Source organism: Gekko japonicus, unplaced genomic scaffold (assembly GCF_001447785.1).
Source record: "Gekko japonicus isolate JY-2015 unplaced genomic scaffold, Gekko_japonicus_V1.1 scaffold3, whole genome shotgun sequence".
In the NCBI taxonomy this organism is placed as follows: domain Eukaryota; kingdom Metazoa; phylum Chordata; class Lepidosauria; order Squamata; family Gekkonidae; genus Gekko; species Gekko japonicus.
In genome coordinates, this window is record NW_015170887.1 from 687,121 (window position 1) to 708,037 (window position 20,917).

Below are 20,917 nucleotides of genomic sequence, written 5' to 3' on the forward strand. Positions count from 1 at the left end.
TTTGGGGGGTTGCCATCTGGTTCCTTTACATGATCTGCCTTGTAGATTTGGTAGTGTAAAAAGTTCCTCATCCTGGCCACCTTAGGAGTGATTTAGACAGTCTGTGCTCCCACCTCTGGGCAATGCTTAATAGTTGCAGTATGGCCATTTGGCTTGGTAGTATGCTGTTTCTTAGAACAGAGCCAAGGGTTGCTGAGAGGAGATGCTGGGTAAGACCATGGCGCAGTTTAGGCTCAGCATGAGAGAAATACTCAAGTTATTTTAAGATGAGCCCAGATTTGCTTCCTGCTCACGCCATGGGTGAACGCCATGACAGAGAGGCTTGACTGTGCTGAGGACACCTTGTGAACCTTGAGAACATATGTGGGTGATCCCCAGCCCAAGGTATGTCTGCTTAGCCTTGGCCAGAGCCTTTTCGGCTCTGGCTCCGGCCTGGTAGAACGGTCTCCCAATTGAGATCGGGGCCTCAGAGATTATGTATTAAGTGTTGGGAATTTTGGCCACTTGCTAAAAATCAGTATATATGAGCACACATACAAGAGTCAGGCTTTCTGAGAGCACTTTAAATTGTTATATTTATGTGCTGTGAGCCACCCAGAGCCTGCTTGCAGGGTAGGGTGGGATACAGATCAAATAAAGATAAAAATATATGTTGAATCCCTGCCTTTACTTTGCTGGATTTTGACATCTGGCTGTGTTGGCTGGTTCAGTATTTGATGCTGCTGCTAGCGTCACAGTGGGGTGGAGGGAAGAAAATTAGTCACGTGGGTGGCCAAATGTTGGCAATAGATGCTATCTTTGATTCTAGCAGCCTGAGTGATAGCCACTCAGAAAATGGGAGCAGAGTCATTGTGAGAGTTGCCTGTGCAGATGTGCATGGCAGTGGTTCTGTGGTGCTGTTGAGTTATAAGAAATATGCCACTGATAGCAGAACATGGCATTGGATGTGAGCTGTTCATTACATTATAATGGGTTAATTCTTACATGCGCAGACACTGTGTTCAGTGTGGTGATTGGATGTACACCTTGCAGAGATTTCTACTTGTGATGTGTAGATCAGGTTTGGGTGCCCAGCTGGCTGGTGTTGTTTCAAAGGAGAGGAGGATCTCTGTTCTCGCTATTAATTTTGACCTTTGAAGCTATCAGAAATAGCCTCAAGGCTTAGAAAAAGTACCTTTTGTGTGATCTGTATTTGCTATGGCTGTTATACTTACAACAACAACAGCTGAGCTGAGTACTGCATAACTGCTCTTGATAGGACTTGTGAGTTGTACTGAGTATTTTCTTTTACATGAGGCAAATTCTGTATTTTGTTTGGAAGGGAGTAGAGTATTAAACACTTGTAGTAACTTACATTAGCATAGTCCACATACTTCACTTTGAAAACTGGGGGGGGGGCGGGGAGGGTAAGGTAAGACAATTGTACTGTTTTGGTAGAATATGGGCTTGGTGCAGGGGGCTAATATTCAGGTATTTAGAAAACGTTGCTCATGATATTCCTAGGTTTGATACTAGAATGTCTGTTTCTCAGCTGAGGCCCCTTTTGCTCCTGAAATTAAAGCTTCATATGATGGTGACTCTAAAACTGAATTATAATTAAACATTGCCAGCTTTTTTAGAATTCTGTTTAATTTGCAGCGTTCACTGTAATGTCTAATTCCAACTTTTCATTGTATGCATTTGGGGGAGTAATCTTATACAGCCAGCTAACTGTTCTGCAAACCTAAATGGGATGAAGCTGGTAGTCCATAAGAAGAGCAATTTTTCTTTCCCAGAAAATGGAAAGACAGTTTTTATATACTGAACAACTTCTCCACCTCTGCTTCTAGATCTTTGAGGTTAAGGTTAATAGAACATATGGATGGCCAAATGCTAAGGCACGGGGGATGGTTTTGTGCCTCCCTCAAAACCCTGGCTGGGGTAGCTGGTTCACAATACAGGAACAGGACACATATTTTGAGAGTGTGTCTAGACACCTTTGTGACATCCCTGGTATTTTGAGCAATGATGGGAAAGGGTATCTTTCAGGCTGGAGGCAGTGCATAAGTCTCTTTTGTACTCTGTTGATGTGAGCAACACCACTTGGAGAGTGGCCCTGTAGTTAGCCATGTAAGAGATTTGTATGCAACCTGATGGTACTCCGAAAATGACAAAGGGCACTCTGTATTGATCTCTGAAACATGGTCCCTCCCATGTGGAATGAGAGCATCTGCTAAGTGAGAAGCAGCATGCTAGTTTTTCTGCAGCAAGATTTGGGGAGGGATGTGAGCCTCCCAAAATGAGAACGATAGCAGGATGCTGCCGCTGACTGCTAGCTGGTCAATTGCTCCTTTAATGCATAGTGTAAGATTCCAAGAAAAAGAACTGGCACTGGCTTGCAGAAGCTGTAACCTGGTGTACAGTTCTGGCATTTTTGTGCTGCTAAGAACTCTGATTAGATTCTGTTGTAACTTGGTAGAGAGTAAGTAGGGACAGGGAAGCCTTAGCATTCTTACCTCTTCTTTTCACACATTCTTGGAAGAACTAAGAGGCCTGGGCAGCTGGAACTGAAGTTCCGTGGAGTTCAATGGTTACTATTTGTGGAAGCTGGAGTCCTGTTTTAAAAACTCAGCTCTATACTTACCCATTTTGTAGGGGAGAGGTTGGTGCAGAGTTGTTATATAAGGAACTAAAGCACATGTTTTGGTGGCTACACATGTAGGCTTGCTTTCTGCATTTATTTATCAGGATGAGAGGCAGAGGAGCAGTTAGGCAAGTGTTGCAGGCGGAGCTTGAAATGGACACCTTTACCGCCAGGTTGGATGAAACCAGTGAGAGTTCAATAAGATCCTGATTTAATAAATCAGGAGGGAAGATAATCAATAAAGGATAAACGTGAATGAAAGGTATGTTATAGGGATTTATGACCCACTGTGCCTGTATGAGCGTAAGCTAATGCCTTACTAGACCTCACTTCTTTAGCGCAGGCATCCTTCTTTATCTTGTTGAGAACTGGTATGGGGGTATCCCAGGTTCTCCTTTATTTTGTTGCAGTATAATATTGTCTGTTAAGTGGGGAAGCTAGATATTTATATTTTACAGAAGTATTGTGGGCAGGAGATGCCCCATCCATGCCAGAAATAAATCATATTTATAATGGAAATGGGAAAAATAGGTGTCTGGCATACCAACTCTGGTCTCATTGCCTTTGCTTTATGTGGCATTTTAGCAGTATTGGATTTGGGGGCAAGGGGAATAGTTCACATTTCAGTCAGTTCAGGTTATGGTGATGGTTAATAAAGCTTTGTACATATGGCAATAATGTGTGTGTGTTCTTGCATTGCCACTGCGAATATGGAAGCATTTGCAGTGGCAACAGAGTGTCCCACAGTAGTTTTCCACCGTCCAGGTCCCCTGTAGCTGTGCCAGTGGAGGGCTTTCTCAGGCTTTAAAAACTCCAGTAATTGACATAGTGCTATAGGTTAAAATTAGTAATTGTCATGTTGCTGTAGCTTAACACTACAGTGATGTAACTTACTAGGTTTTTTTAGCCTGAAAAACTCCACAGTGGGGCAGTGGAGGAGGGAAGGAGAAAGGAAAATGACACTAATGTGGGTGGGACCTGCAACAATCCACACCTTCCTATCCTATCCGTACCATACAGAGGCAGTTTGACTGCGATCTTTCCCAAAATATTGTAGTGCACCTTGTTTGGGAAAGGTCACAGCAAAATGGTGAGAAAAACAAAAGAAGATGAATAGGGGATGATATCTTTGTTTCAAACTCCCTGTGCTAGTTCAGCAACAAAACCAGAGCATAACCTCAGTGTGAAGGCAGCCTAAGTCGTGCACAGAACACAAGGGTGACACCAGGGGGAACTTGAGTTAGGAGCCATTCATCTTCATTTTGAGCTTATTGTAGGTCTGCATTGTGTAAAGAGAGAGCCAGTGTGGTCTAGATCCCCACTCTGCCATGGACGTTTGCTGGGTAACTTTGGGCTAGTCACATACTTTCAGTTTAACCCACTTCGCAGGGTTGCTGCAAGGAATAAAACAAAGGAGGGGAGAAAGATGTAAGCTGTTTTGGGTCCCCATCATATAAATGAAGTAAATAGAATTAGCATTTCAGAAATACTGTGATGCCACCAGAAATAGTTCTTGCATTAGGTGAGGTTTTGCCATGTTGAAAAAGAAGCATGTGTTCTTGCCAGAATTCAACAAGGTACAAAAATGTGTAGAACAGGGTAGATTGACTAGAACAGGGTAGATTGACTAACAGCAGTGTTCCTATTTTGCAAACCAAATACTTTTCTGAATGCATGTTAAATAGTTGCTATAACAATTAGAATGTTCTCTTGAAACTAAATGGTGCCATCTCTCCTTATATATAATTGAATAGTGGGTGCCAAAGTTCTAATTCTAAAATGCACTCCCTTAGTGTATGGCTGATGGCACTGCTCCTCAGCATATATCACCACCAATCAGAAGGCAAAGCCTGGGTCCCGCCCACACCACAACTGCTGCGACAACCTGGTCTTTTGCATATGGAAGCTGATTGGTCTTTTGCATATGGAAGCTGATTGGACTTCCACACCTCAAACTCCCCCCCCCCGCAAGGCAGTTGGAATGTCAGTTGCATATGGAATCTGCTGTATTCTTGTGGTGTGCAGGTCCCAGATTCATGTTTTAAAAGCAGACTGACACTGTTTGCCCAAAGCCAGAGCACTCTCCCAGAGCCTCTTTCTAGATCCCGTTGTATTTATTTCCACAACGGGCCTTATTTCTAGTTATGCTATAATCCAAAACCTTTGGTGATGGAGCCCATATATATTTGCACTACAGAATTTATATCTGCTTAGAGATGAAAGAGGCGGTTGTGAAACTTAATTGATTTCCATTTGGCTGTGTTTGTGCACTTGCAAGGACATTTAGCTAGATACTTGAAGACAAGGGCACAATCCAGCACAGAGTTAAATGAACTGAAATTGATGGGCTTAAATATTCTTTTTTTAAAAAAAACATTTTATTTATAACTTTTAACTTTAAAACATATAAACAGTGATGCACTTTACATGAATGAAACAGATACAATATGCTTAATGAAGAATAAACCTTGAATCAAACCAAGATAGGCCATTTAAAACATTAACTCTAACAATTATTAATAACATTGATATATACTGACCCTAATGTTTTTGCACTTATGTAGTTATAAATTGATTTGATAGGCAGGTTCAAAAGATCATTATTAAATATTCTTAGCTTGGTACCATCCTGTGTTTTCTTTTGGTGATGGCACGCAATTTTTTCTGACTGTTTCTGCACAGATGTCTGAACATTAAAAATGCTCTACAAGCTGCTTCAGCTGACTCTTCATATTCTGTTTTATTCTCATGTAAGTTGTGTGGGTGACTGCTGTGTAATATTTGAATTGCAAAGTGTTGATGCTCTTTTGTGGCTTTTTCATTAGAAAAAGTAGTGTGTTAAATGAATTTGGTAAAAGATCATTAAAGGTTGCTTGTTTTCTTTTTAAAGGGACCGTCAGCATGGTGTTCATTGCCTTAATTTTTTAATCAAAAAGGTTTGTTTCCTCCTTTTCAGGCAGACTAATCTCCATCTGGGACCTCCATGCTCAAGGGACATCAAGAGGAAGCGGAAGCCAGTAATGGCAACATCCTCCCTTTCCAGCCCAGCCTCAGGTGAGGGAGTGGGGGTTAGTATTAGAAGACAATGAGAGGAACTAGAAGAATATTGGGAAATGTTTGTCAAAACTACCATAGGGATTATCATAGGGAGTGTTGCAAGCCAGGCTGGGAACGGTTTAGGGCGCACTGTCAGAGTGTAGAGTGGGTAAGACAAGAGCACCAACTCAAGAGGTGTAGTCAAGGTCTGGTCCCAGGTTAAGCACAGAGTCAGGAGTCTAGTTTGAGAGTGAGTCCATCCAGCAAGGTCTGAGAATCCAAGAGTTATGAGCAGATTCAGGAGCAAGATGAAGGCAGAGTCAGGAAATGGTCCAAAAAGTCACAGGATAGAGACAGGATCCAATGCAGTGGTTGCAGAGTCAGAGGGATTTCAACTTGTTGCTTCCATGCCTAACAGTCTCCCTTGGCTGGTTTTTATAACCATATGCTTAAGCATCATGTTTGCAGCCAACTGCTTGGGAGTAATCCTACAACTACTCAAGCAGCTGGCGTCCGGCCAGGAGGTGTGCACTTTGTCATATCTCCTGTAGTTCATAGCCTCCTTCTGTGGCACTCTAAGGGTGTGGGTGATACTGAAGGGCTGGAAACAATCAGCTGAGTTTCACCTGTTGGATCAGGGCTGGAGGTGTCAGTGGTTCTGTGCTTGCTGTTGGCTGTGAATCCTGAGAAGCCTGCAGCTGATCTTTTTGCTTGCCAGCTTCTTCTGACTCAGAGCTGGCTACATGGGGCTCCTCTTCTCCTGAAGAGTCCTCCTAAGGAGTCCTCACTGAGCCCTGGCTGACCCACGACAGAGAGATTTCATTTGTGCCAAGAAACCTGGAAATAAAATGCTTTGAGAGAGGATTTGGGATTAGATGTAGATCACCCAGTGTCTTGCAGTGTTTCCTAGCAGTGCTTCCAGCAAAATTCAGATGATGCAGATAAATCTTCACCCCAGCTTCTTCCAAATTCTTGATTGGCTTAATAGGCAGTCATAATATGTGATAGCTGCTGACCCTTCCCTTCCCCTGGGTGGAGAGCTAGGGGTCCATGATGTCTTGTATTGGGTTTAACAGAAACAACACAAGCTGCTTTTGACTGGTCCAAACATCTGCGTGCTATTTCCTCCCTTCTCCAGTGTCAAAGGGTATTTCTTGTGTCACATCTAGGGCCAAATGACATGTTACATCTCCCATATGATCTCCATGGGGACTTGCAACAGGATGCCAGCTGCAAGTTTCCTGTGGGAACTCAATTCAGAAGTAACACGGGCCCATTTCAAATTGGGTCCATGGCACAGGGGGAGAAGAGGCCTCCTGCCTTCTCCCTGCACTGTTTTCCCTACCAGAAACAGCCCTGAGGTGGTTATTTGGCCTTGCGTAGTGGAGCTGCACATGCAACATTCAGTGCACATTCAGTGGGGCAGATAACCTCCACTGGGCTGTTTTTGGTCAGGAAAACTGCATTGGGGCATGAACCCCTGTTGCCCACACAACAATCCTGATCTAAATTGTGCCTCTGTGGCACTTTTGAATTGAGTTCCCATGGGGAGTTTGCAGCCAGCATTCTTCTGCAGGTCCCCATGGGGAGATCACATGGTAGATGTAATGTGTTACTACCTTAGCCAGCACTCTTTGCCAAAGGGCATTTGAAAGCCTGCTTCAGTAACTTCAGTGCTATAGGGAACGTATCATAACATTACTTATACCTATGTACTCCTGTTTAAAATACAATATGTTCTTGAGATTAGGGGCAATGATTCAGCAATACTGAGCTGAAAAAAATATTTTTTTCAACCAGATATAAATCTCAGTATTGTCTAAAGCTGTCTAAAATGGCTGAGCCCAAAAAATCCTGAAAATATTTGGGATTTTTTGTGGCTACCAGATAGCTGGTGTTTAGAGGGATTGCCTTCCCTTTAAACGCCTTCTAGGTGACCTCGCTGCTTTGGAGTTCACTCATGGCACAGCTTGCAAAAGGTATTTAAATGGAACGCATTCCCTTTAAAAGCCTTCCCTCCCCCATTGGAAGTAATGGAGGATGGGGGCACCTTCTTTTTGGGGCTTATAGAATTGGACCCCCTGGTCCAGTCTTTTTGAAACGGGGGGGTGGGGGGAGGCACCAGCAACTATGCTGCAAATTTGGTGCCTTTACCTCAAAAAACAGCTGCCCCCCCCAAGCCCCAGATACCCCCTAGTTAGATTCTCCATTAGAGCCTATGGGGACAATTGACTATAATGATTCCCATACGGTATAATGGGACCGAGAAAAAATCGGCAATCCCAAATATTTACCAAATCCGAATATACTATGTATACTCAAATCTGGAAAATACCAGATTTTTTTTGTACACCCCCTACTTGATGTGTCTTTTGGAAATGTTGCAAATGAATTCGTTCTGTGAAGGTTTAACCACTGATCTTTTCATGGGGTTAAAGCAAACTGGGAAATGCTTTGGAGTAATTGGCATTTGAAGAACTGCTAAATAAACCTCTTTCTACATGTTTGTAATCTGGAGCTTGGCAGCATTTTTTAGAAGTTCTGTAAGATGCAGGTAATGACCAAACATGCTCATGATGAGCCTTTATAAGGTCCAAAGTAGAAGTGGTGTGGCAGCATACTTTCTTTCTTTATGCTGAATTGATGTGTAAAGCAGGGATGGCTAAGGTGAGTGGATATAATGTACATCACAAGAGGCATATGATATGGGTAACGGGAGACCTCCTTCCTCCTTGCCTTCCCTCCTTGCAGTCTGTTGTTTCATTTTCTCCCCAGTCTGACTTGGATATTGGAACTGAGTACAGGGCAGCAAGGCTGGAGAGGGCTCAGCTCCCCTCATCTCTGCATTCCTTTTGACCTGGAAATGAAACTCTGTATCCTACCCTTGTTGCTTATAAATTTAAATGGCAAATAGGGGCCCCCCAGTCCTATCTAGGATAACTCTCAAGGAGTACATCTTTGAGCACAGGAATCTGCAAGCATCTTACTACCATCATTGTCTTTCCTGTAAAGAGTCTCAATTATCAGCTAATGGGAGCAGAGTTCAAGTTGTGGGGAAAGATTCTGTAATCCAGAACACAAAAGTGTAACCCTGTATCCTGCTTAAACCCTGTTTTAAGATTCTGAAATTGTGTTTTTCTAAAAAACAACAACAAAGTATGTAGACTTTGTAAGGGAGCAAAATATCATTCCTGATGTTTTTTGTGATGTATGGGACACTCACAACCCTAGTCACTGGATCCCCCCCCCGGTTCTTTCAGTCCTTACAAACTTGGGTGTTTCCTCTCTTGGGGTAGTTTGTGGGCTTCTGTTTTCCTTCACTGTGGGTTAGCTCCATCTGAGGAATTTAATGACAGAGAGGAGTGGATCATAATTCAGGCCCAGACTCGAGAATAGGGAGTCTGTAACCTCAGAGCCATATCCCTTCCATGCAAGACTGTTCTTCCCAAATACACCCATGGCTGAGCCCAACTGCTCTCATCTTGCTAGTTGACCAAGGTCCTGCTTCACTGAACTCTTTTTATGCAACCCGAGTGCCCCACGGAGGTGAAGGACACAGCCTGAGCTGGCTCCATCAGTCAGCAGAACAAATGGGCTTGCTCTGCCTAACATCGGGCCATCTCGGATTCCACCTCTTTTATAGAGATGAGTGATGAAGAGAGGCTCGTTCCGCTTTGCCGCTGTATTAATACACATCAGGGGCCAGCTCCCAGCACTAAATCACGCTACTGCATACATCTGTTATCGGACTCCTCACCAACGTGATGAACAAGACTGCAGATAGAGGCTTCCTCATGTCATTCTTTATAGGATTTTCCTAAAAGAATAAATAGCTCAAATCTCTGCCAACACTCTCCCCTGTCATTGTGATGAATTTAGCTTCTTTCTTAAACACGCAGCAACAAATCTTCCTCTGTCATAGACCCCTCCCCCTTCCCACCTGCAGAAAGTTTTGTTGAATTTGACTGAATTCAGATGATGATCGTCAGGCTACTCAGGATGCAGGGCTGGTATTTAGTGGCTGGAAGTGAAGGAGCAACCCTGGGTCCCTTCTGTTTGCCCAAGAACTCACATACACATCGTGCCTTTGTGATCTGGATAAATTTGAAACTCCCATCTTTCCTTGTTTTTCTACTTGTGTTCTCTGTGGGGCAGATTCACACGCAGTGATGTCACTGGCATTATTTCTTAGGGAGTGTGCTGAGTTATGGCTTGCGCGGAAGTGTTCTGTGAGAACTGAAGTCTGTCTGGCAACTTGAGACTCCTGAGATAGGGGTGGCTGCACATACACTACCCACAAGGAGGCGCTAGTTCACACAAACGGTTCTCTGGGAGTCCATCTGTAGCCCCCTGAGTTCTTGAAGCTGCCTTGTGTATGAGTGGGGTCTCACTTCTTCCTACTTGCTGCTGGGCAGCTGGCAAATGTAATAGTTTGGTTCTGGGCTGCATAAAGAGTTTACTGAGAACCAGGTTTCAGAGGGTAGATGTGTTGGTCTGCAGTGGAACAACTAGGTTTGAGTCCAGTAGCAACTTAGAGACCCAACAAGATTTGGGTGGGAGGGTATAAGCATTTGAGAGTCAGTGAAGGGAGCCTTGGCTCTCGAAAGCTTATATCCCGAAAATCTTGTTGGTCTGTAAGGTGCTGCTGGACTTGAATCTAGCTGTTTTACTGAGAATCTGGTTTGGTATTTTCATTGCTCACCTTTTATGAAGGTGAGTGGCATTCAGACCCAATTGACATGGAGTTCATATCAGCCCATGGTGTGTGTGTGTGTGTGAGAGAGAAAGAGGTTTGATGGTCTCACAGCTGGACTGCTCGGCAGCACGTTCTGGCCCTGTTCATTTTGCCTGGTTATTTCAACCGCTATCTCAGTGACTCTGTGTTGCCTCTTCTCTTCCCATCCTTTTCCTGTGTGGTAGGCAAGTGCAGAAAGTATATGCGAGTCTAGTGAACAGCTTGCAGCTCCTTTTATCCAGTGCTTATTCATTGTTGGCATAATATTTCCTCTGTATTTTTGCACAGGGTAGTCCGTTGCTTATACTGGATTCCACCTTTCTGCTAAAGTTGTTTCACTTTTTGACGAGAAACAGGAGGTATTTCTTCCTACTTCCTGTACAAACTGCAGATGGTGGTTGGGATGTGGGTGCTCTATGCAGAACCTTTCTCTTCCTCCATGCTTGCATCTCATGACTTCATTGTCTACTCTGCTCCCCTTCTATTATTTGCTGGAAAAAAATTACATCCTCTTCACAACCTTTGAAACAGAATAAAATGAGTCAGAGGAGCAAATAGACGCTGATTTTGAGATGTGCAGCCAGAATTTTGGTTACTCTGGCTCAGAAATTTGATTTTTCATTTGGTGTTGTATAAGCACAACCCTGGATATGTTGACACATAGACAAGGCTTCAGTACTGATACCAAGAATCTTTCAAAATCTGGCTTTTGGTGTTCCAGAGTTCCTTATTTCATGCGATAAGCTGGCACTGTGTCTGTGCATATATTTTCCCTCTACATCTGATGGTCTGAATAAAAAAGAAGATGCAATAATGATGTTTGTGAGTGACCTTTCTCTTCCCCTTACCAAAAACACAGGCTAGGAAGCAGACCATCTATTAGCAGAAGCCAGCTTTCAGGATGGCACTTTAAAAAACCAAATGAAATAAGTCTTGCCCTGTACAATGACTGTTGCTATTCTAATCTTCTGGAATACAGTCACCCTGGCTGAAAGTAAATATACGGGATAAGCAATGACAGCAGGGGCGGGCTTGGCAAATGAACTCTGAGCATGTAGAATTTCAGTTATGTATTTTTCTGTGACATGACTGTTCATTATACTTCTGTCTTCTCTCCTTGTTGTGGTGTTCCAGCAGCTTTATCCATCCACATAGATGCATCAGACCCTGGTCCACCAGTGACACACTCCCAGAGACACCAGAACTGACTGGACAGGCCAGAGTCCTTTCATTGGAGAAAAATACCATATCTACCCCAGACAACTCTTTTAAAATGCCATAGGAGAAAGTTCTTGACCGCTGCTAGATGGAGGCAGCTCTTCCTTTGAATAACCAGCTGGGTGTTCTGCTTGTTGGACTTCAGAGTATGTCAGTATCTTTATCAACTGCCTTGATTGACCGTAGCCATCTCTTCAATGTTAGCATGTGATGTTCACCTCTGTGAAAACTATTTGTTTGCCCCACACGTTGTTCAAATCATGTTTTAAAAATGCCTAAGTGATGCTGGGGTTTCCACATTTTCAGTTTCCTCCTGTTTCTGCGTAAGTATTTACCCTAACACCTCCTTTAACACTACGATTATTTTCCTGAAAAATGGTGTGAAGTGATACAGCTCTATAAGAAGTATTGGTAACACTGGTTCTAATGCCTTCACGGTATCACCATTTCTTATGTATGAATGGCATGAGATAGCAGCTGGAGGAAGTGGCAACCACCGGCTGACTGCCTCTGCTGGCCTCGTGTGCTAGAACTTCTCTAGGTTGCCTTCCCAGTTGAGGCTTCCTCCCAGGAGAGCTGCGTCCACCTTCTCTGTCAGCCCCACAGCTCCTACTGAGGCATGGGTCTTCAAGCTGTGCAAGTCTTCGGTAGATCTCCGGTGTAGTTGGGAGATGGTTGTCCTGCCCACAGCAGTGCCACATCACTTCCAGCTGGACCAATCATGCTATAGAGCCACCACCCAACCCCCTCCACCATATGTTATTTTTTAAAAAAATTATACCCAGGACAGTTTGTGCTATCATGCTACAGTTTTAATGGATGTATAACCGTATTGCACACTAATCTCCAACCCCAACACCTGTCAGCAGCTGCTGAAGGTGCGTACAAAATATTACTGGATATTTCAGATGTCTGTCTTTGTTGCAAAATTCTTCATCCCTTGGATGTTATCAGCTCTAGAACGTCATGTGTTCTGCAGGATAGATTCTAATTTCAGTGCTTTGCGGGGTGGGGCTGGGATAGAGCCCGTGTCTTTGGCAAGCAGAGATCTCTGATTAGCACAGAGGTTCACAGAGGATAAAACATGTTATCTGAATAGGATGGCTTGAAGTTTTGCATTGGGAACGTTCTCAAAGGCTACTTGTTGGCCCAAATTTTGAGGAAGTCGACTGGCTCAGCCTCCATCGGGAGTGACTGTTGGCTTTCTGTATATACAGCTCTAGATTTTTCCTCCCGTGTCACTGGGGCATCCTAATAATGGATTTTAATTAGGGTTCCTTTCCAATTGGCCTTGTTTTCCTGTGTTTCATGATGCACAAGTCAGTGGAACCATAAATGCACAAAATGGGCTGTCATGTGGGATGCTCTGCAATATATACTCCTTATAGCGAATGACAATGAAATGGATTACCAATCATGGCTCTTCTCTTCTGGAAGCTATTGCAAAGGCTCTGCTGAAGTATTAATCTGAAGTCCCCGTGTCGCAGTTCTAATAAATAGCCTTTTAAATACCTTGTTTCAAAGCAGTGTTCGTACAGATAGGATCACTTAATTGATCCTCTTCAAACTAAGATGCTTCCTGCAGTATAATGTCCCTCCTGGACAGTACTACACGGGAAAGGATCTACTGTGTTTTATTCTGCATTTTTGGTAGCATTATATTCATTACAGTGTAGGTCTAGGACGTGGTACCTTTTTGGTTTCTCGAGCAACCTTTCTTTTCATTGCTACCAATCTTCAGTACATGTGAGCAAAGTTTCAAAAGATATCAAATCAAAGTCAAGTTTTAGGAATCTTGACAGCCACGTACCCAAGATCTTTTTTCTAATTTTGTTTGCAGTATGTTATCTCTGTATCTTAGTAATGGCAGGGTGCTCTTCTTTATTGAATGGCCTGTTTGAACCCTCCGTCAGGTTTTAGTTCCATAAACATGCCTGGATGGCTGGTAGACAGTTAACCATTAGATCTTTGATGGGATCCCATTGGCTGTATGGCAGTTGAGATGGGAAGAGGAGCGTCCTGCTGCTCAGACTGGAGGTCCATCTAGTCCAGCATCCAGTTGGCTGCCTTGTACCTTAAAGGTATAAGGCTGGAGCAAATGGAACCACAGACCTGAACTGCTACTTGTATGCATACTCCCCCCCCCCCCAATCATGGGAAGCAAATTGAAGTTGCTTAGATGTGGATGAGAGCTTAATATGTCCGAGTTGCTTTTAAAACTGTTTTGATTTCTTTGGCCTGTAAAACACACACACACAGAGACAACATAATACGGGCATAAGAAAATGTATTAACTGTAAAAATGTTACAACCCTTTAGGCCAACATCAATTATATTGATAGATTTTGTCACATGTGATATACTCATATTATCAAATAGTGTAGAACAGCTCACTTATGCCTTATTAGTATAGTTACATTTGTGATGCCTTGCCTGTGCCTGAGCCATTAACATCAGTCTTCAGTCCTGACATAAATTATACGTAAACACTTTCTGTGCTTTTAATGACTTTAAAGTTGATGTGGAAAGTCCCTTTAATCTGTACTGAGGATGTATGTCCAGGACTTATTTAGGTTCTGTGTGAAGATTTATAAAGGGACTTGGAGAGCTGCCATTGTGTTGCTTCCAGGTTAGTCTCTTTGGTCACAGTCCACCCCCACCTCCTGGAAGATCTCCTGTGCAAGCCCTATGGAGATGAACAAGAGCAATATCTTGTGTTGTGTACAGTACTGAACACTCCTGTGCTGCATAATGGGTGACCTCAAGATCATGAAAAATTTATTATTCTGCTTTTGATTTATTTTGGGGGTACAAAATCAGTTAAAGGGATGCATGTGAAAAACTCCCTATCACTAAGCTTACTAAAGTGGTACTGAGTTGCAGTTTCACTAGTTCTTTCTTTTGATGAACTGTTCTCTTAATTTTTATCTCATTTCTCCATATGGTGTCTACAAAATATGAATCAAAAACCTAATTGTTTGAAGGAATCTGGGAAAAGGCACAAATGTATAACTTTACAGCTTCTCTTTGAAACTTTCCCTTCCTTTTAAAAGATTTATTTGTAAGAATGTAAAATGCTTCTGTTGATGTGCATAGCCACTACTATACTTACAGTAAGTCCAGTTTTCAAATAATATGAATATTTGCTTAGCATCTGAATCTTATTAGCAAGACCCAGTTTTACACATATTAAAATTCAGGACCCTGTATATAATTGCTGAGAAATACACTTGTGCGTAGTATAGATTTTCCTGAGCTACATTATATGCACTTCAGTATTCCTTTTGATTATAACTTTTATACCATGTGTTGTGACTGGAAAAAACATCATGTAATTATCTAAGTATAATCACATACAGTGTTAAAAATACTTTCAAAGGTATCTTTTCAGACTGAGAATATAAACTGGCTTTAACTCCTACTACAGGGCCAAAATCCCACACCAGCAAGTAGGAGCCCCATCTTAGCATCAAAACCAAATACCCAAACATTTCAGTGATACCTGGAGAAATACTGAGAGGTACATGAAATTGCACATCCAAATATCTGTCTGCAGTGATAAACTATGTGAAAGGATGCTACATGTGTAGAGCTTCCTGAAGCAGACTGAAAAACTTTTACACAAATGTGGGATTTGTTTGGGCTTGATTTAAATGTGATGTTGGCAGGACAGAGGAATTACACTTGCCCAGTAGCTTGTGTATCAACACATTGCCCATCATGGCTACTTACCTGGCGTGCTAACAATTGCACACAGTAGATATGAGCCTAGTTGAATGAAATTTTTGGGCACATGGGTAAGGTGTTCCGTCCCTCTGACATCCAGATTTATGGTGGCTCTTTTGTAGCAGTTGTGTGACATCTGTCTTTGCCCACATTTTGCTGTAACTTCTTTGTTTTCCCATTTAACCATCAAGTAGAAATAGAAATCTGAGCAAAACATGAAGACTTGTGCCCCTCACAACATGGTTGTCTGACTCTGTTTGCGTGTGGTGGCTACTTTCACATGGTGGTCAGTTCTTTTTATTCTGGTCTGTGGTCTGGTGTTCATTGCATACATTTTTCTGTTGTTGCACACAGTGTTTTCCAATGATATAGACAACCCCTCATGGTGAGAGCTATCCACATGGTGAACTGCCACCCATGAAACAGTTTGCCACAGGGAGTGCAGAACTGTGGATTGCACACATGTGGGGGACCTGAAATCCATTACATGTAGAGCATGAGGGTTGTAGAAAGAGAATGCCACTGCTTAATGCCCTTCAAACCCCACCCCCAACAGATGACGGTAGCTGTGGGCCAAGTCCCTGTTCCCCCCCCCGCCCCCTTGCATGTGTACTGCTGCCAAAACTTTATTTTATCATCAGTAGCATGCTGCTGGGGGAGACACCCAGTTAGCAGTGCTTGATTATATTTTTTTTAGAGATCCATTGAAGTTAATACTTTCTAGTAGAAGAATCAAGAAAATACTACATGTGTTTCATGAGCCCTTTTTAAACAATAGCCTTTTGCAGCAGAATTCAAACATTGTCACATAGATAAAGAGCCAAGGTGCCATAGGAATTTGGTTTTTGCAGGCATTATTGTGGGGTTTTGTGGTTGCAATTTTTCCTCATTGTCTTTATTTCATGACGTATGTAATATTGCAGTAGTCATATCATGACTGCAGATAGCAAGGCTATACTTAGATTCAGGTAGCAGCTTGTGTTTAGTTCTCAGTCTGGAACCATGCTTAGTGTGTAGTTCTGTGCTTGATTTTTCCTGATATATTTTAAATCATGTAGTTGCAGTGGTTGCCATTTAGTATTGAGACTGGTGTAGGCTGGAGAAGGGCTTGGGGCTATTTAAGCTTTTCTCTTTGTACTCTTTTCTGCCAAAAATCTCCCCCCATGCTGCTCTTCCTTATGCTGGGGGTGTGTGTGTGGCAGATTCAGGTACCCAAATATTTTCCCCAGCAGGTGTAAAATCTTCATTCAGGGTGGTGGGGTTTGAAAGAAAAATTGTGTAGAGAGAGAATTAAATAGCTCTTCTACCTGGCCAAGCCTTTTAAGTGCAGTCCCTGCTGCATTTTGCTAAAAATAAATTGTCTGGAGAAATAAGCGCAGAACTATGTCACAAGGCATGTAGTTCTGCTTTCACTGAGGTGGCAACCCTGAGACTAGATTGAGCTCCTTCAAACCGGGGGGGGGGTGGTGGTGTTAGTGTGGCTCAAATGATTAAATGTTCTTCCATACAAAGAATTCTTTTAACATCAAAAACTAGCATGTCAGGAAGAAAGATACTAGAGCGGTGTTCTTCCTGAACATGAAACAAAAGCCATGTTAATACCTTTTATTAGGGCCAACTAAAATGACACAAAACATTGTTCAAGCTTTTGAGCTCATCGGACCTCCTCATCAGACTAGATGTTACAAAAAAATAAAAAATGAAGGGGGGGGAAGGAGATTTTCTAGGTCATGATGTTAAAGGTCTGTCTTGTCAGCCTTTTGTGATAGACATTGGCAGGCTCACAGACTCGTTTAATTACTATGTTAGATGACTACACTTGCATTAAGAACATAAGAACATAAGAGATGCCAATGTTGGATCAGGCCAAAGGCCCATCCAGTCCAACACTCTGTGTCACACGGTGGCCAGAAATACCAGGTGCCATCAGGAGGTCCACCAGTGGGGCCAGGACATTAGAAGCCCTCCCACTGTTGACCCCCCCCCCCATTGTGGGTAGAAGCAGCACAGGTGTTCTTCCTGACATGCTAATATTGTGTGATGAGGAAGCTTTCTATATGGAAGGATGTTCAGTTGTGTCGGGAACTGCTTACAGTCTGAAGTAGTATGGTACAAGTTTGCCACTTCTGTGAGTGTTAGGCCTGCTTGCAAACTTTTTCTAAGCTCTCGTTCTCTGAAATCCATGAAGCTACTCCTATCTGTAAGTTCTGTGGAAGTTTACTAAAAGTGGCAGCTATTCTGAGCATGGGCACCTCTGATGTTTGAGGAACCCTGTGCCACATCAGTAATTGTAACAAACGCTTCCACGGGAGTTTAACTCATCATAATCTCTGCAAGGCTTTTCCTGTCTCCACATGCAAGCCTCTTGCAGGTCAGTCAAGTGTTGATCTTGGACTCTTGAGAGCTTTGCAGGCTCCTTTTGAGGCAAGTGTTATATGCTGTGTTGTGACTCTGGAATTTTATTTTTTAAATATTGTTTAGAAAGCAGCGTGCTTAATATGTTAAATAAAGGTTTTCTGCTAACTATGGGATGGATTTGTTTTATTTCTTTCTGTGTCCAGATGCCATCTTCTCCTAGAAGGAGTTGTACTGTGCCATCAGTGTAGGGGAAAATAATACCTTTGGGGCTTAAGGAATATACTTAACATGAAGGTTTGATAGGTACTACTGTCATAGATTTGGGCTACCAGAAAGCAGCCATGAAGAGAGAGGGGAAGAAAAACTAAACTAACCAAGCAAAAACTTCCAAAAGAAATTTAGAGAACTGGTAAAGGGCCAAAAGTTAAAAACATCAATAGGTATGGACAAAAATACATGTGTTTATTCCAAAAGCATATCAAAACCTTGTAGGGGCCCAAATAAAGCCTCATAAAATAATCAATAAAGCCTCATAAAATAATCAAAGTGACAAATGCACAAAAGGGAACCATATATGACCTGACGCGTTTTGGCCCACAAGAGCCTTCTTCAGAGATCAAATAGTACAGAATACAACACGCAACAAAGCCCCTGTTATAATTGTAAGGCAGTAAATAACTGATAAAGGACCAAAAATGGAATGTTGCAATCTGGAATTGAATGACATGATGCACAATTTTTTAATCTGGCCTTGTGTCAGAAGCAATTACATATATTGGAGATGGCGATATTGCCAATATGTACCTTCCAGTTTAGGTCCTAAGAATACAAGTAAAATTGCCTTATCATGGCCAATGTAACATCAATATGTAACTGTGCAGATAGATATCAGGAACCAGAAAGCAGAACATGGATTGACATAGCCTCTGTTGACTGAGGAATCAGACATTCCACTTCTTGTAAGAGTTACCAACCTCAAGGTGGGGCCTGAGATTCTCCCAGAACTACAACCGATACTCAGGTTACAAAAACCCTCTGGAGGAAGCAGCAGCTTTGCACTGTACGGTATCGCAGTCCCTCTGACCTCCCTCTCCATATTCTGCCCTGCCCAGGCACCACCTCTGGATCTGGAGGAAGAGGATGTGACTGTAAGTCACTTTGTGAATCCTTAGGATAGAGACAAGTGGGGTATAAAAACCTACTCTTCTTCATCTCCTAGAACTTCCCAAGCCACAGTTCTCAACTCTACCCAGATCTGCTCACACCATGCCTGACACACCTCCATCTGCCTATGAAATAGTAATCTTTATTGTGGTTGTAAACTCAGGTGATCCAGTTATGCACAGGTGCTATGCTATTCTTAGTATATGTTCCAACTTCCAAGCATGTATTTGCAAGTCCATTTGCAAAATAGCCAGTTGTTATCACCATACATTAGATGCTGGGGAGGAGATTAAGCAAATACTGACTTATCTAAAACCAAGTACAGATCATGGAACTGAAGAGAGCTTCCTAGTTAGAAATGTGAAGATCCAGAAAAAGACTGGAAAAGTTTGGTGGAAAACTTTTTTTTTTCTGAGGCTTTTGTTTTCCAGTTTTTCCCAACAGAATAACTGGAAATTTTGGGGAGCTCTGAAAACACACACCCTGTTTTGCAATATTTTCTCTTTTGGAATAAAATGATTTGTAAGACCAAGGCTCTACTCACTCAAAATGTAAGATTTTTGTGTAAGAAAAATCTATGGAATTAAGTAATTCCTGTTTATACTGAGAAATAACCAACATATTTCCAGGGATATTTTCACTGTTTAAATGTGACACATTTTGTCCATGAATAATACACTATAGTTTTCATTATAATGGACTGCTGAGAGTGTTAAAGTTTAAATTGATATATTTAGGTACTTTGGTAGTCTGTGACTTTAGGAAACTGCTTCTGTCCAATTAGTAATAATACAATAAAGTGCCATCACATTGCAACTGGTTTATAGTGACCCCCATGAAGTTCCACCTCAAGGCAAGAGTTGAGCTGAGGTGGTTTACCATTGCCTTCCTTTGCTTCTTACTCTTCCTCAGTGGTGTCCCATGCACGTATTTACCACGGCTAATCCTGTTTTGCTTCTAAACTCTGATAAACTCGGTCTAACCTGGGTTATTTAGACTGCTGTCCAATTAATATGCTCTTTTTCAATTAATATGCTCTCGTTTGCTACAATACTTGTTCCTGTTTTCAATCCTCCCCCTCAGATGGTGAAAACAATATGCAAAGGTGGCACATTATATAGCACTTTACAGCTCTTTCTCAAGTATTGGGCATATTTGCAATTTTACTTGAAGAAAATGAAGGTGTTTATAAATTCTCTAAATATGACCAATAGTACAATTTTATATGCTAAGTTATGCATCATATATTAATAGTAGAATAGTTTTAGGGTTGATAAGAAAGCAAGTACTGCGTATATTTCAGTGTTCTCCTAATTTTGGGAGGGGGTATGACTTCAGCATTTCCACAAATTATACATCTCCTTTCCAGGTTCACAGATGTTTGTACATTTTATATGCAAATAAAACCTCAGTAACCCTTTTCCCATTGTAGAAGCGAAACTGTGATATTGGAAAGACAGCTATGCAGTATAGCCACGGATTTTGTAAGAGTCTGTTCTTATACTGTAACAAGTCAGGATACTACACATACAATATTTACAGAAATAAGTGTGAATCAGCCTATCTGGCATGCCTCAGAGGTGCTGACAAACCTGGGGCTGTTTTGTTCATGAGCTTCTAGGATCCTTGGGTCCACATTCTCCCTAGACCTCTTCCAATCACATATGGCAATCTAATGAAAAATGTCCACGTTTACTGCAAACTGTAGCTTTCCATTACATGAGAGTCATAAACCATGGTGTTCTCTCTTACCCCGTACCCAGCACTCTAAGCTCTGGTTTGGAAATCTGATTTCCAAGGAAGGGATCAAACCAAAACCTATGGTTTGGATACAATGACTAGCAATGTTTTCCTATTAATTGACTTGGAAATCTTTAGCAACCTATCTTGTGGGGGCGGGGCAGAGTGAGCAAATGAGCCAGAAGATCCCACAGGTACATTAGTGTAACAGCAGGTTATGCCTGTGTGAGTGGGTTCGTGATGAGTAAGCTTGCAAGTTTTCTTGGTAAGCATTTGAGGGGAAATTGTTTTCTGAGTGTCTCTTTCTGGGTTGTTAT

The 20,917-nt window shown here is 42.2% G+C and overlaps 1 protein-coding gene across 3 annotated transcripts in view; it reads left to right on the forward strand.

The window, feature by feature from the left end:
* GPATCH2L (G-patch domain containing 2 like) overlaps positions 1-14,809 on the forward strand; it is a 42,379-nt gene extending 27,570 nt beyond the window's left edge. For 2 of the 3 annotated variants that reach the window (XM_015418373.1, XM_015418375.1), the window contains 2 exons: positions 5,580-5,677; positions 11,529-14,809. In XM_015418373.1, coding sequence (XP_015273859.1) covers positions 5,580-5,677; positions 11,529-11,602 — 172 coding nt within the window. In that variant the 3' untranslated portion in view covers positions 11,603-14,809. The remainder of the gene's footprint in view (positions 1-5,579; positions 5,678-11,528) is intronic. The other variant, XM_015418374.1, reaches the window with a different exon arrangement.
* The last annotated feature ends 6,108 nt before the right edge of the window (positions 14,810-20,917 follow it).